Source organism: Muscardinus avellanarius (genome assembly GCF_963383645.1).
Source record: "Muscardinus avellanarius genome assembly, chromosome: 1".
NCBI lineage: Eukaryota > Metazoa > Chordata > Mammalia > Rodentia > Gliridae > Muscardinus > Muscardinus avellanarius.
The window spans coordinates 55,060,893-55,075,174 of NC_137786.1; the positions used below are offsets into that span (position 1 = coordinate 55,060,893).

The following is a 14,282-nucleotide window of genomic DNA, read 5'->3' on the forward strand; positions in this document are numbered from 1 at the left end:
CATGGTATATCTTTTTCCATCCTTTCACCTTCAACCTGTGAATGTCTTTGGCTGTGAGGTGAGTTTCTTGCAGACAGCATATGTTTGGATTATGTTTCCTAATCCACATTGCCAGTCTATGTCTTTTGATTGGTGAGTTAAGTCCTTTGACATTAAGTGATATTATTGAAATATGCTTTTTGTTTTCTGCCATTTTGTGTTCTGTCTACTCTTGGGTGTTGTGATCTTTCTTCTTTACTTAAATGGCCCACTTATTAACTTCCTCGCTTCTCTGATTCTGGAGTCTGCTTCTTTTTTCTTCCTTATGATTTATTTCTTTAAGAATTTTCTCTAGTGTTGGCTTTGAATTCATGAATTTTTTGAGATTCTGTTTATCCTGAAAGACTTTGACTTCCCCATTGATCTTGAATAGTAGTTTTGCTGGGTAGATTAATTTGGGCTGGAAGTTATGTTCTTCCAGGGTCTGAATCACGTCATACCAGTCTCTCCTAGCATTCCTGACCTGGGTTGTATAGTCTGGGGTGATTCTTATTGTTTTGCCTCTATATGTCACCTGTCCTTTTGTTCTTACTGCTTTTAAGATTCCTTCCTTGGCCTCTATGCTGGTCAATTTGGTTATTATGTGGCGTGGAGTGGTTTTTCTTTGGTCCTGTCTCAGTGGAGTTCTGTATGCCTCCTGTACTTGAAGATTCAAGTCTCTTTCCATATTTGGAAAATTCTCTGAGATTATTTCCTTGAAGATATTACATATGCCCTTGGTCTGTACCTCTATCCCTTCCTCAATGCCTATTATCCGTAAATTAGGGCGCTTCATATTATCCCATAATTGCTGGATGTTTAGGTTTTGTTGCTGTAAAGATTTCTGTATATCGCTGACTGTGTTTTCGGTTTGGGATGTACTGTCTTCTAATATTGATATTCTGTTTTCCATTTCATCTAATCTTCCAGAGTTTCTTTCTATTGCTGTCTTCATTTCACTTATTGCCTCTTTCATTTCATTCCAGACCTCTTTCTGATTCTTTTTTAGTGTTTCTATTTCACCTTTAACCTCCTCTATACTTGTTTTAAAACCTTTCATCATATTGAACAACAAGATTCTGAACTCCCCTTCTTGCATTTCTAGTAGGTCAGTATTCGTGATTTCTGCTGTCTCTTCATAACTCCTGTTTCTCATATTTATAGTGTTCTCTGTCCTGTTTTTCTGATTTCTACCCATCGTTCGTGAGTAATGTGTTTAGTCAAATCTTAATATTAGGAGTTTAGGAGTATCGGCCAGTCAGCAGAGCCTTTCCAGTGTTGAAAGTGGGTGATGTGGGAGGAGCTGGGGTGATGGGTAAAGGAGTCAGATTAGGTGGAGGATATGTTAGGTTGAGAAGGACTTTAAGTATGATAAAGTAATAACTTGCTATGAATGAGAGAGAGTTAACTACTAGGACTCTTGTTGTTAGTAGAGTAGTTATGGATATAAAAAATACTTTGAGTTTTAAACCATGAGTTATATTATGGGGAAAAGTTTTGGGGGAGAAATATATGTAGGTTAGTGTGGGAAGGTTTGTAAATAGGGATGCTGGTAGGAGCAGGCAGACATAAAAAAAAAAAAAAAAAAAAAGAATCCGCTCAAGATACCAAGACTATTATGTAATCCAAGAAAAAGGAAGGTAAACCAATCAAAGGAGGAGAATGAAAGAAAAGGAAGGAAAAGGGAAGAAAGAGGAAAAAGGAAGAGGAATAAAATAAAAGGAACTAGCAGCCGTGTGAAATAAAGAAATAAGGCAAACTATCCAATGTATATATATATATAAAACAACAAGTTAAAGTAAGAGAAGTTTGGATTAAAAGAAGAAAGAAAACGAAAAAAAAAGAAAACAGCAATAACCATACTAAAACAAAAGCACTTTAAAAGCAAAAGAAAACATAACATCCACATTAAAAGTAAAACAAACAGTCCTACTTATTTACGCATATGGGGTCAGGTCCATATAATATGTGTGTATCTGATTGCTTGGTAGCTTTCAGGATACCGTCCAATGTCTCTTAGTTTTCTTTGTACTCTATTTTTATCTTCTTAAGTCACTCTGGGTGTTTGGACACCTTTTTCTCCTTTAGCTGCTTTAGGTTTATGTGTCCGGGTGTCTGGTTTCACTGTTATTTGATTCTGTACAGTTCACAGATTCTGCGAAATTCTAACCTGTGGTCAGCACATCTGCACTCACCACCCTCGCCTCCAGCCTGTGCTTCCCTACAGCAGGGGTGGAGAGTGACTAAAGTGTAATTGGCACTTCCCCCTGAGGTCCTGAGCAGATTTTGTGGCCCGATGGATTTTCTTGTGTCTCTGGAAATTCCAGCTGGGCTAGCCAGGTGTGGTCCCAAGATGTGCCCTGGGCAAATGAATGCTGGTTCCTGGGTGGCCACACTTACTGCCAGAGCTCTGCCTATTCCAAGAGTGCAGGCTGGATGCCCTGTTAATACTGGACCCTAGTGAGAGTGGGTGCAGCTGTCTATTGCTGCTGGTATGTTCTTCCAAGGTGTATTGAGCTGTGTTCTCACTTAGAACTAAGCATCTGGCTACCAGGAGGTTGGGAATACCCCGCGGTGGGCCAGGGGTGCAGGGTAGGTGCTCAAGGGTCCAGTGTGCGGTGTCCAGCAATGGTCTCTGCGTCCCGCGGGACGTAGAGGCTGGGGGTGCCCCAAGGAGATTTCCGGGTCTCCCAGTGCTTTTGCAGCCTGGAGGGTAGGCTCTGGCAAGGTGGCAGGGGTTAGCCACAGAAGCAGGCTCCAATTTAGGAGGGCAGTGTACAGGCGCTGATTACTAGTAGGGGACAGGCAGGAAGCGCGAGGAGAGTGCTCTGAGGCTTGAGCCCGTGGTGGGGGTTTGAGACTGCGACTCCGCACACGCTAGGACCCCAGTTACTAGGGCGCCCTCAGGTACCTGTCTTGGTGCAGGAATCCGTGTGAGTCTCTGTGCCGATGTGATCCGGTCGCTGGTGGGCAGACAGAGTTCTGGAGGGTGCTGCTCGCTGCTTAGGATGCGGTCCTAAGTCCGTTTTTATTCCCGGATTATCTTGCCGTGGAAATATCGGGCAGGCAGCTCCTTGGACAGCTGCCAAAGCAGCCCGCGGCTCAGCGTTCTGGTAGACTTTCCTAATTTATAAACACATAAAACCCATAAAAATCAATAGAAATTAGGAAATCAGAATTTATTACTTCCTAATTTCATTTATTTATAGTGATTGGGATTGAATTTAGTGGCATTTTACCACTGAACTTCACCCCCAGGCCTTTTTAATTTTTTTATTTAGAAGTATTCTTGATAAGTAGCTGAGGTTTGCCTTAAACTTAATTGACATTTTAAACCTTTTGACCAATATATCCCAGTACGTCCCCACCCAGCCTCTGATAACCACCGTTTTAGTCTTTGTTCCTATAAGACCTCCTATATTTATTACATTCTACATTTAAGTGATATTTATCTTTCCTTCTCTGGCTTATTCACTTTAACAGACCCATCTGTGTTTTTTGAAATGAAAGGATTCCTTTTTTTTTTTTAAGCTAAATTGTATTTCATTTTGTATTCATACTACACTCATCATTCTCTGATACTTAGGTTGATTTCTTAGCTATCGTAAATAATGCTGCACTGAATATATGAGTATAGATAACTCCTTGAAATACTGATTTTTATTTCCTCTGGATATCCAGTGGTAAGGTTACTGAGTTACATAGTACTTTTTTTTTAAGACCCTCTATATGCTGTTTTCCATCATGACTATACTACAAACAGTGTGCAAGGGATCCTGATAAAATTTTTTTTTTTTTTTTTTTGGTGCCAAGGGCTGAACCCAGGGATTTTTTACTTTCAGTACACTCTCCTCCCCTCCATCTTTTCTTTTTTCTTTACTTTTCCTCTTTTGCAGTAATGAAGATTGAACCCAGAGACAGTCTACCAGTCTACTTCTTAGCTCCACCCTCACTACTGATTTATTCTTTATTTTGAAACAGGATCACACTAAGTTGTGGAGGGCCTTACTAAGTAGCTGAGGCTGTCCACGAACCCGCATTCCTCCTGTCTCAGCCTCTCAAATACTGGGATTACAAACATGTACTACCACGCCCAGCTCTATTTTTTTCTTTTTAAATAGGATCTTGCTAAGTTGCAGTGGACCCCACTAAGTTGCTGAGGCTGGCCTCAAACCTGTGATCCTTCTGTCTCAGCCTTCCAAGTACTGAAATTACAGGTTTGTGCCACCATACCTGGTCTCTTAATAATTTTTTGAACAAAATAGAATATATAATTTGTCAGTCATTTTATTTTTTGACTTTTTTTTCTTTTTTTTAAATTTTTTTTATTGGTGCACTGTATTCATGCATCATAGTGGGATACAAACTTTTGTAGACATACATGCACACATCACCCAGTCAGCCCCCACCCAATCCCCACCCCATTCCCTCCCCATCCCTCCTTCCCATGCTTGGCTTAGTGGTTGACATCTAGTATTATAGCAATTTATCCAAAATTAAAAATGATAATCTCACATAACACTTTCATTTGTCTGATACCAAGCTTTTGATAACTTAAAGATAACATTTCAATATTTCTTTTTGCTTTCTTTCTTACCAGAGAATAATTTTTTTAGGTGAAACTATCATATATTTATATATTTATTTTTCAGAAAAAAATCTATCCTAATATGGAATATGGACTTTAGATACCCAAAACGATCTCGAAAAAGAACAAAGCTAGAAGATATATATTTTCTGATTTCAAACCATATAAAGCTACAATAATTGAAACAGTGTAGTACTGTTCTAAAGGCAGATATATAAACCATTGGAGTTAAATAAAAGCCTAGAGCTAAATTCTTCCCTATATTGTCAAGTTATTTTTGACAAGGTTTCTACGAACATTTGGTGGGGAAATAATAGTCTTTTAACTAAATATTGTTGAAAAATAATACTTGCATGAAAAAGAATAAAATTGGACCCTTACCTAACACCATATACAAATATTAACTCAAAATAGATAAAAGACCTAAATATAAATCTTAATACTATAAACTTTTAGAAGAAAATCTGGGTCATAAAACCTAACAACATTGAACTGGCAGTGATTTCTTGGATATGATTTCAATGGCACAGGCAACAGAAGAGTATACAAACTCCCTAAAAAATAAAAAAATATTGTATATCCAAAGACAATGTAAACAGAGTTAAAAGTTACTAATAGAATGGGATAAAATATTTCCAAATGCTATATCTGAAGGTATATTAATATTCCAACTAGAAATCCTAAAAATTAACAACAGTCAAAGCAAACAATACAGTTTAGAGATAAGTAAAAGACTAACATAAATAATGAATCTCCACAGATAACTAATCTTAGTTGTTGGTTGGATGGAAAATCTTGTTTCTCTGGTTCTGGTGTGTGTTACCTATTTATTCTTTGTAGTTAATCTCTTTGAGTATTTTCTCTAGTGCTGTGTTTTTTTTTTGTTTTGTTTTTTGTTTTTTGTTTTTTGTTTTTTTTTTTGGTGGTACTGGGGTTCCTGGAAGCCCTTCTACCTTTGGGCTACACTCCCAGCCCTATTTTATATTTTTGAAACAGGGTCTCTTACGCCAGCGCAGATGGCTTTGAACCTGCGCAATCCTCCTGTCTCCACCTCCCAAGTGCGGGGATTACAAGCGTGCGCCACCACACCCGGCTCTAGCGCTGGTTTTGAAGACCTAAAATCCTTCAGTTTCTGTTTGTCATGGAAGCTTCTTATTTTTCCATCTAATTTGATAGAAAGTTTTGCTGGGTAGGAAATTTTTGGCTGGAAGTTGTTTTCTTTCAGAGTTTGGAATATGTTACTCCAAGCCCTTCTGGCTCTCATGACTTGGTTTGGGAAGTCTGGAGTGATTCTAATTGGTTTGCCTCTGAATGTCACTTGGCCTTTTGTTTTTGTTGCCTTTAAGATTCTCTGCTTGGCTTCCACATTGGTCATTTTAACAATTATGTGGCGTGGGGATCCTCTTCTCCAATCCTGTCTAAAGGGAGTTCTATAAGTTTCCTGGACCTGTGTATCAACCTCTTGCTCTATGTTTGGAAAATTTTCTGCTATTACTTCCTTGAAGAGATTGTTGATCCCTTTGGTTTCACTTTCTTTTCCCTCCTCTATTCCAATTATTCTTAGGTTAGCTCTCTTAAAATGGGCCCATATTTCTTCAATGTCAGATTCCTGCTGTCTGATATTTTTTTCTAGATTAGAAACTATGCGTTCATTTTTGGAGTGATCATCTTCTTAGAGCGAGATTCTGTTCTCCACGTGGTCTAATCACAGAGTCTCCGACCCAGGGAGTCGATAGAGGCTGCTTTAGATTATGGGGGGGTGCCAGGTTGGGCGTTCTCCTATGGTGTGATATCTCCGCCACCGCCACTCCCCCACTGGGTCAAGTCCCTGGGAGTACAGTACTGGGATTTCTCCTCTGGGGCCCGCAATTTGACTCACTGTTCTTGAGTATGCAGATGTAGCTGTAGTGGACTCGGTGAATTTGCTGCTGCTGCCGCTGGTGGCAATATGGCACCGCTGCCATGCCCTCGGCCGTGAGGCTGGCGTATTTCTTCTCTGGTTTTGAGCTCTGCTCTGAGTCCCTGCAGCGTGTGCTGAGCTCAGCCACTGGGAGCTTTAGATGCTACCTGCGCCGAAAAATCCCGCCTGGCTGTTCTGCAGCGGCTCACCTCGGCTTGCTGTAGCCATCCCGTGAACTCGCCGCTGCCGCCGCGTCCTTGGGTGTGGGGCCGGTGTATCTCCTCTTTGGCTCTGAGCTCTGTTCTGAGTCCGCTTTCTCTCTGGAGCCTGGTGATTTTTTTGTTCCTCTGGTGATGGTGTTTTCTGGCTATGAAAGGCGCTGATTTTGTGGTAATGGAGATTGGTTGTTAGCGGGGCTCTTAAGCCCCGCTTTTCTTGGTTGCCATCTTCCCGGAAGTCCTCCTTGACTTTCTTTTAATTGGTGCATTGTATTCATACAACTTTTTGAATACAATGAAGTTGAGGGTGATGGAAGCATACATGAACACAGTATCATTGAGCCCTTCCCCAGTTCCCACCTTATTTCCTTCCCCTCATCTCCTTCTAGTGTTCAATACAGTAATTGGCTTTGATAAGTTTGTGTATGTACATCATGTCCATTGAGGTATTTCTCTCCTCAAGTCTTCCTCTTCCTATCTCCCACAGTTTAATTCCCTCCTTCATCAAGATTTTTAACTTCCTTTGTCTGGAGTCCCTGCTTCCCTAGCTTCTGTATATGAGGGAGAACATCAACTTTTCACTTTTTGTGACTGACTAATCTCATTTAGCAAAATGTTCTTCAGTTCCATCCATTTCCCTTCAAATGACATAATTTTGTTCTTTTTTGGGGGGGTTGAGTAGAATTCCATTGTGTATATATATTGTGTAGTTTTGTAATGCATTCATGTGTTGATGAACATTTTAGCTGGTTCCATAGTTTGGCAATTGTGAATTGTGCAACTATAAGTATAGGTGTGCATGCATTACTTTGGTAGTTTGATTTCCATTCTTTTTGGGTAGATACCCAGGAGAGGTATAACTGGGTCATAAGGTAGGTTCATTTTCATTCTTCTGAGGATTCTCCACACTGTTTTCCAAGTAGTTGCACTAATTTTCAGTCTGACCAACAGTGTATCAGAGTTCCTACTTTTCCACATCCTTACCAGCATTTGTTATTGGTATTTTTGTTTTGTTTTGTTTTGTTTTGGTGGTACTGGGGTTCCTGGAAACCCTTCTACCTCTGGGCTACACTTCCAGACCTATTTTTTTTTTTAAATATTTGGAGACAGGGTCTCTTAAGCCAGTGAGGCTGGCTTTGAACCTGTGCGTTCCTTCTGTCTCCACCTCCCAAGCTCAGGGATTACAATCGTACGCCACCATGCCCAGCTTGTTACTGTGTTTTTAATGCTTGCCATTCTAATTGGAGTTAGGTGAAACATTCCAGGGTGGTTTTGATTTGTGTTTTCCATCTGTTGAATTACCCATGATTGGAAAGATTTAGGATAAAAGAGGTAGAATACTAGTTGAGTATCCCTTAACTGAAATGCTTGGATCCAGAAATATTTCAGGATAGTGGAGTAAGGATCTAACAGCAATGTTAAGTACCATGCTTACCTCCTGATTTAGGTAGATGAGGTGTGGGAGAGTAAACAAGCCTGTGTTTGAGGCTTCTGGAATAGACAATGACTGGCAAAGGAGTAGTTCTGCCACTTCTGTTATCTGAGGAAGTCAAGGAAAATGTTCAGAAGATCAAGATGTTGGACAGTACCATGTTAGATTTTCACAAGAATACATCCAAAGAAATGAACTAACTGATAGGGTGGCAAGGCCAGGGGTTGAGAGGAGTATTGGAGTATTTTCTAGCCTTCCTGGAGTTAGCAAAGGCTTTTATTGGTCAGATATTTATAGGTTGGAAAAAAGAATTAGTTATTTTAAGAAATGAATTTTGATAACATTTATTAACCATTTAGGCAAAAAGTCTTAGAAAAAATGAATTGCACAGTACCTGGAAGCTTCACCACTGAGTAAGTCGTTAGTATTGATATTGGAGACAGGAGGGGAGGAGATAGAAGTTTACATCTTAATTGGTCTTTTAAGCATTTTCTCTTAACCTGCTATCTAGAAAAAAAAAACACCAAATAAATTTAGATAATTAAATTGAAGCTTCCACATGACTTTTCTAATATATCTTTGCAAAGAGTAATGCTAGAAAGGGTAAAATAACATAAAATGCAAAGGCACATTTTATAATTATTAAAGACATTTCTGGGTAATAAGTAATTCTTGGATGATAGGTATATATGGTATACATCATCTTTTTATACTGTTAATATTTTAGTGATTGTAATATACTGTAAATTTACTTTATGCTAACAACTAAATTTTATTTTTTAGATTTTTTTCTATGGGTTTAAATCAGTGCTTAAAGTGTTATGGTATATATTTAAATTTGATTTTATAATCTGTACTTTGATACTTTATAGAACTAAATGGTGAGTACTTATTTAGATGGATTGCTAAAATATTTGCTGTAGCATTCTTGAAAAATTTTTTTCCCCATAGTCCAAACCCTTGATACCTCTTCAAAAAGAAACTGATTCAGAGACTCAGAAAATGGTGCTTACTAACTACATGTTCCCTCAGCAGCCAAGGACTGAGGATGGTAAGAATTTAAGCATTTCTTTTTCTTTTCAAAAATGAGTACTAAGTAAAGTTACAAAGTGAATTTTAACTCTCAAAAGATTTTTTACTGGTTCATTGGAACTTTAGATAATTGATCAAAAAGGTTCTCTCAAAATAATTGGAAAATTGCCAGGCGTGGTGGCACATGCTTGTAATCCCAGCTCTTGGGAGGCTGAAACAGGAAGATCACACAGTCTTGAAGCCAGCCTCAGCTACTTAGGTTCTCAGCAACTTAGTGAGACCCTATTTCCAAAGTATAAAATAGGCCTGGGAGTATAGCCCGAAGGTAGAAAAGCCCCTGGGTTCTAACTCCAGTACCACACACACACAAAATTAGAAAATAAAGTAACGTCGAGGTTTATTGATAATTGATTTTAGAGGTTTAAGTGTATCATATGCTTTCTTAAATGATTCTTTTTTTGGGGGGGGTACTGGAGTTCTTAGAAACCCTTCTACCTCTGGGCTACACTCCCAGACCTATTTTTTTTTAATACTTTTTTATTTGGAAACAGGGTCTCTTAAGCCAGCACAGCTGGCTTCGAACCTGCACAATCCTCCTGTCTCTATCTCCCAAGCACGGGGATTACAAGTGTGTGCCACCACGCCCGGCTTTAAATGATTCTTTTAAATTAAATTACTAACTTCAACTGTTTTCAAATCACATTTAATTCAATATTAGGAATGCATTTAAATGTAATGTGACTAGAAATATTATTAACTAGGAAATATTTTCTTCACTTCTGTTGTAAACTTAATATTACCATTCCAATTTATACATCAGAACAGGATGATCTATTGAATATGGACTATAAATGTTACTGCTAATTTCTTTTATACATTTTGCCGAAGGAGGGAAAATATATTTTTACTATTGGCAACAATTTTTTTGTGGATTATGGTATAAAGACTAAGGAGTGCCAGGCGTGGTGATGCATATCTGTAAATCTCAGTACTTGGGAGGCTGAGAGAGGAGGGTCACAAGTTTCAGGACAGCCTTAACAACATAGTAAGACTCTCAGCAACATATTGATATCCTGTTTCAAAAAACAAAATATAAAAAGGCCTAGAAGTGTAGTTTAGAGGTAGACTGCCTCAAACCGGGCGTGGTAGCACTTGCTTATAATCCCAACATTGAGGAGACTGAGATAGGAGGATCGTAGTTCATGGACAGCCTCAGCTACTAGTGTGAGGCTCTTTTTTTTTTTTTTTTTCCGGTGGTACTAGGGTAGAACCCAGAGGCTTTTTACCTCTGGGCTATACTTCCAGACCTTTTTTATATTTTATTTGGAAACAGGGTCTCACTAAGTTGCTGAAAGCCTCACTAAGTAGCTGAGGCTGGCTTTGAACCCGTGCGATCCTCCTGTCTCCGCCTCCCAAGCCCGGGGATTACAAGCGTGCGCCACCACGACCGGCTAGTGTGAGGCTCTTTGCAACTCAGTGAAACTCTGTTTTTAAAAAAAGAATAAAAAATAGGGCTAGCCAGGCGTGGTGGCACATGCTTGTAATCCCCGCGCTTGGGAGGCGGAGACAGGAGGATCGCGCAGGTTCGAAGCCAGCCCTGCTGGCTTAAGAGACCCTGTTTCCAAAACTAAAAAAGTATAAAATAGGTCTGGGAGTGTAACCTGGAGATAAAAGGGCTTCCAGAACCCCAGTACCACAAAAAAAAAAAAAAAAAAAAATAGGGCTAGAGTTGTAGCTTGGAGGTAGAATGCCCCTGGGTTCCATCTCCAGTACCCCCCCCCAAAAAAAAAGAGAGGTAGTCTGCCTCTGTGTTCAATCCCTAGTACCACACACACACATATATAAATTGTTTCTAATATATTTTATACTCTGTATATGTGTAACATTTATTATATTATACTTAAAATATTTAACTCTTTGTATGCTTGTATTTTCTTTCTGAAACTAGTAAATAAATGTCTATGTTCTGAAGTTACTTATAACTCTTAGCACATTTGTAATCCCAGCACTTGGGAGGCTGAGACAGGAGGATCGCACAGGTTCAAAGCCAGCCTCAACTACTATTTAGTGAGGCTCTCAGCAACTTAGACCTTGTTTCCAAATAAAGTATAAAATAGGTCTGGGAGTATAGCCTGGAAGTAGAAAAGCCCTTGGGTTTCACACCCAGTACCCTCCCCCAAAAAAAAATAAAAAATAAATTAACTCTTAATATATTACATTGAAGGAAAATATAAATTAATCATTTACCTTAATAAAATATGCTATATGTAAGTAAGATAAATTTTTAAGGTTCTTCTTACCGTAAAGTGATTATAGCAGTTCCATTTGAACACAGCCACAAGTAATTCATTTACATATTCTCTATGGCTACTTCTAAGCTGTAGTGTTGCGTGGTAGCAACAGAAACTCTGTGGTCTACAAAGGCTAAAAGATCTTATTGTATAGCCCTTTGGTGAAATAGTTTGCTAGGGTATATATTGAACATTAAGATCTCTTTTCTAAACCAAGAAATTATTCCATTTCTTTTCTCACAAATACCTTAAGTATATTAGCATTCTTTCCTCACACAAGAAAGAACTATTATTTGAGCATATTATGTTAGCTGTCATAATATTGTCTATATGATGCTCACTCTAAGCATTTACTGTTACCCAGAAATTATCTTCAGAGATTAAAAAGAAAAATGAAAGCCAAGTGTGGTGGCACATGTCTATAATTGCAGTATTTTAAATGCAAAGACAAGAGGATTGTAGGTTTGGGGACAACCTCAGCAAGTAGTAGGGAGACCTTGTTTAAAATTAAAAATAAAATAACACTGGGAGGGTAGCTTGGAGGTAGAACACAGCTGGTTTCAGTCACCAATACCACAAAAAAAGAAAAATGAGAATTTGAGACATGAATCCCAGTGAATAAAGCAAATAAAACTTATATTGATGTGTCCAAGAATTTGCTCTAATTTCTCATGCTGAATTTAGTGTTTTAAGCAGAATTTGCACATCAGCTTTTTAACTTCTTAATTCGTAATATGTAAAATTATTACTCACATCAAACAGTACATCAATACTGACAGTAGCTGGGCATTATAACACAGGCTTGTAATTCCAGTACTTGTAAGACTGAGACAGGAGGATCTCAGTTTCACTTCCAGTCTCAGCTACTTAGTGAGGCCCTCCTCAACTTAGACCCTGTTTCAAAGTAAAGAATTAAAAATAGGGCTGGGGGTATAGCTCAGAGGTAGGATGTCCCTGGGTTCAATCCTCAGTATCAAAAAAAAAAAGAAGACAAAATATTTTCTTAGAAAAACATTTATCATTATATTGCTACGCTTCTGGGTTAGAGGTTGAATTAAACACATAAAAAAGAGATCTTACTTAAAGCTCTATGAATTTGACATCTCAAATCTTCAAAATCTAAAGCTTAAAGTACTTAGTTTATTCAACGGTTATACATCATTATAAAACTATGCAATAAAAAATAAAATCACAACTTTTCACCCATTCAAAGAAAATGACTACCTGGGCATGGTGGCATATACTTGTAATCTCAATATTTTAGAGGCTCAAACAGAGAATTGCAGGTTTAACGTTAGCCTAAGCAAGTAAGCAAGGCACTTAGCAACTAACTGTTTCAAAATAAAAACAGGGCTGGGAGTATAGTACAGAGGTAGGATGTGATGCCTTTGAGTTCAGTCCCCAATACCACATACACTTAGAAATATGTACACACACCAAAAAGGGGGAGGGGATGGAAGGAAAACAAATTCCTAAAATACCCAAATATGGTCAATTTGAATATTTATGCAAAAAATAAAATACACCAAACCATCCAAATATTGTTTATATTAAGCCTTTGTTAGGGGCTTCTTACATTTTCATGTTCTTTTGGTTTTGTGGTGTTAAGAGATTGAACCCAGGGGAATACCATGAAACCAAAATGAGAACAATGGTGGTGAAAACAAAAGAAAAAATTAAAACATTTCATTACCATTGTCCACATTTGTTTCATGGCATTAGTTGGACATGAGATTTAAAATGGTAAGAAGAGCTGGCATGGTAGCCCATGCCTGTAATCTCAGTATTTGGGAGGCTGAGTCAGGAGGGTCCACAGACCAGCCTTAGCAACTTGGTGAAACCCTGTTTTGTTCAAGACAAAAAATAAAATGTGGTTGCCATTTTAAAGAAATCTTAGTTGTTGCTTTAGAATTTATAGCTGCTAGGATGACCAGTTTTTAATTGTCTTAGTCTTACTTTAGTGAATATAACTCATAATTTAAAAGTTTTTGTAATGACAGCAAAATACTCTTTTTTCTTTTTTTACTTTAGTTATGTTCATATCAGATAATGAAAGTTTTAATCCTTCATTGTGGGAAGAACAGAGGAAACAACGTGCGCAAGTGGCGTTTGAATGTGATGAAGACAAAGATGAAAGGGAGGCACCTCCCAGGGTGAGTCTGTTAGTTTTCCTTTCAAATTTGAAACAGGTCTGCTGATATTTAAATTGGCATTCTACTGATACTGTGCTGTTCTGTGAATGCAAAGAAGTATTGGATTCATTCTTTATCCATAGCACACTCAATGATCTAAAATATTTCATATTATTAAATAATTTGATAGCAGTACAAAACTATGTCATCAATTAAAAGCTATATTTCAAGTGTATATTTAAGAGGAAAACAGGTTATTGTAGGCCATAGAAATTAGCCAACACTTATCTCTGAATTGGTACTTTTTTATTATTTTTTATTTATTTTTGCGCTACTGAGGATGGAACCCAGGAGCATTCTACCTCCATATTCTACCTCTGAGCTACATCCCCAGCCCTATTTTTTTGGTATTTATATTTGAAACAGGGTCTCACTGAGTTGCAGAGGGCCTCACTAAGTGATCCTCCAGTCTTAGCCTCCCAAATGTTGGGATTACAAGCATGCGCCACCACACCCAGCTTGAATTGGCACTTATTATATTTAAAAACTCTGGCCAAGTGAGGTAGTGCACGCTTATAATCCCAGTACTTGGGAGACTGAAATGGGAGGATCACGGGTTTCCAGCCAGCCTCAGCTACTTAGTGAGGCCTTCAATACCCTGTTTCAAAATA

General features: G+C 38.3%; 1 protein-coding gene across 9 annotated transcripts in view; it reads left to right on the forward strand.

Annotated features, from left to right (window-relative positions):
• The window catches only part of ERBIN (erbb2 interacting protein), a gene marked incomplete at both ends in the record, with an annotated part of 97,759 nt that overhangs the window by 51,786 nt on the left and 31,691 nt on the right, over nucleotides 1-14,282 (forward strand). For all 9 annotated transcript variants that reach the window (XM_080713821.1, XM_080713822.1, XM_080713814.1 and 6 more), the window contains 2 exons: nucleotides 9,108-9,207; nucleotides 13,511-13,632. In XM_080713821.1, coding sequence (XP_080569947.1) covers nucleotides 9,108-9,207; nucleotides 13,511-13,632 — 222 coding nt within the window. The remainder of the gene's footprint in view (nucleotides 1-9,107; nucleotides 9,208-13,510; nucleotides 13,633-14,282) is intronic.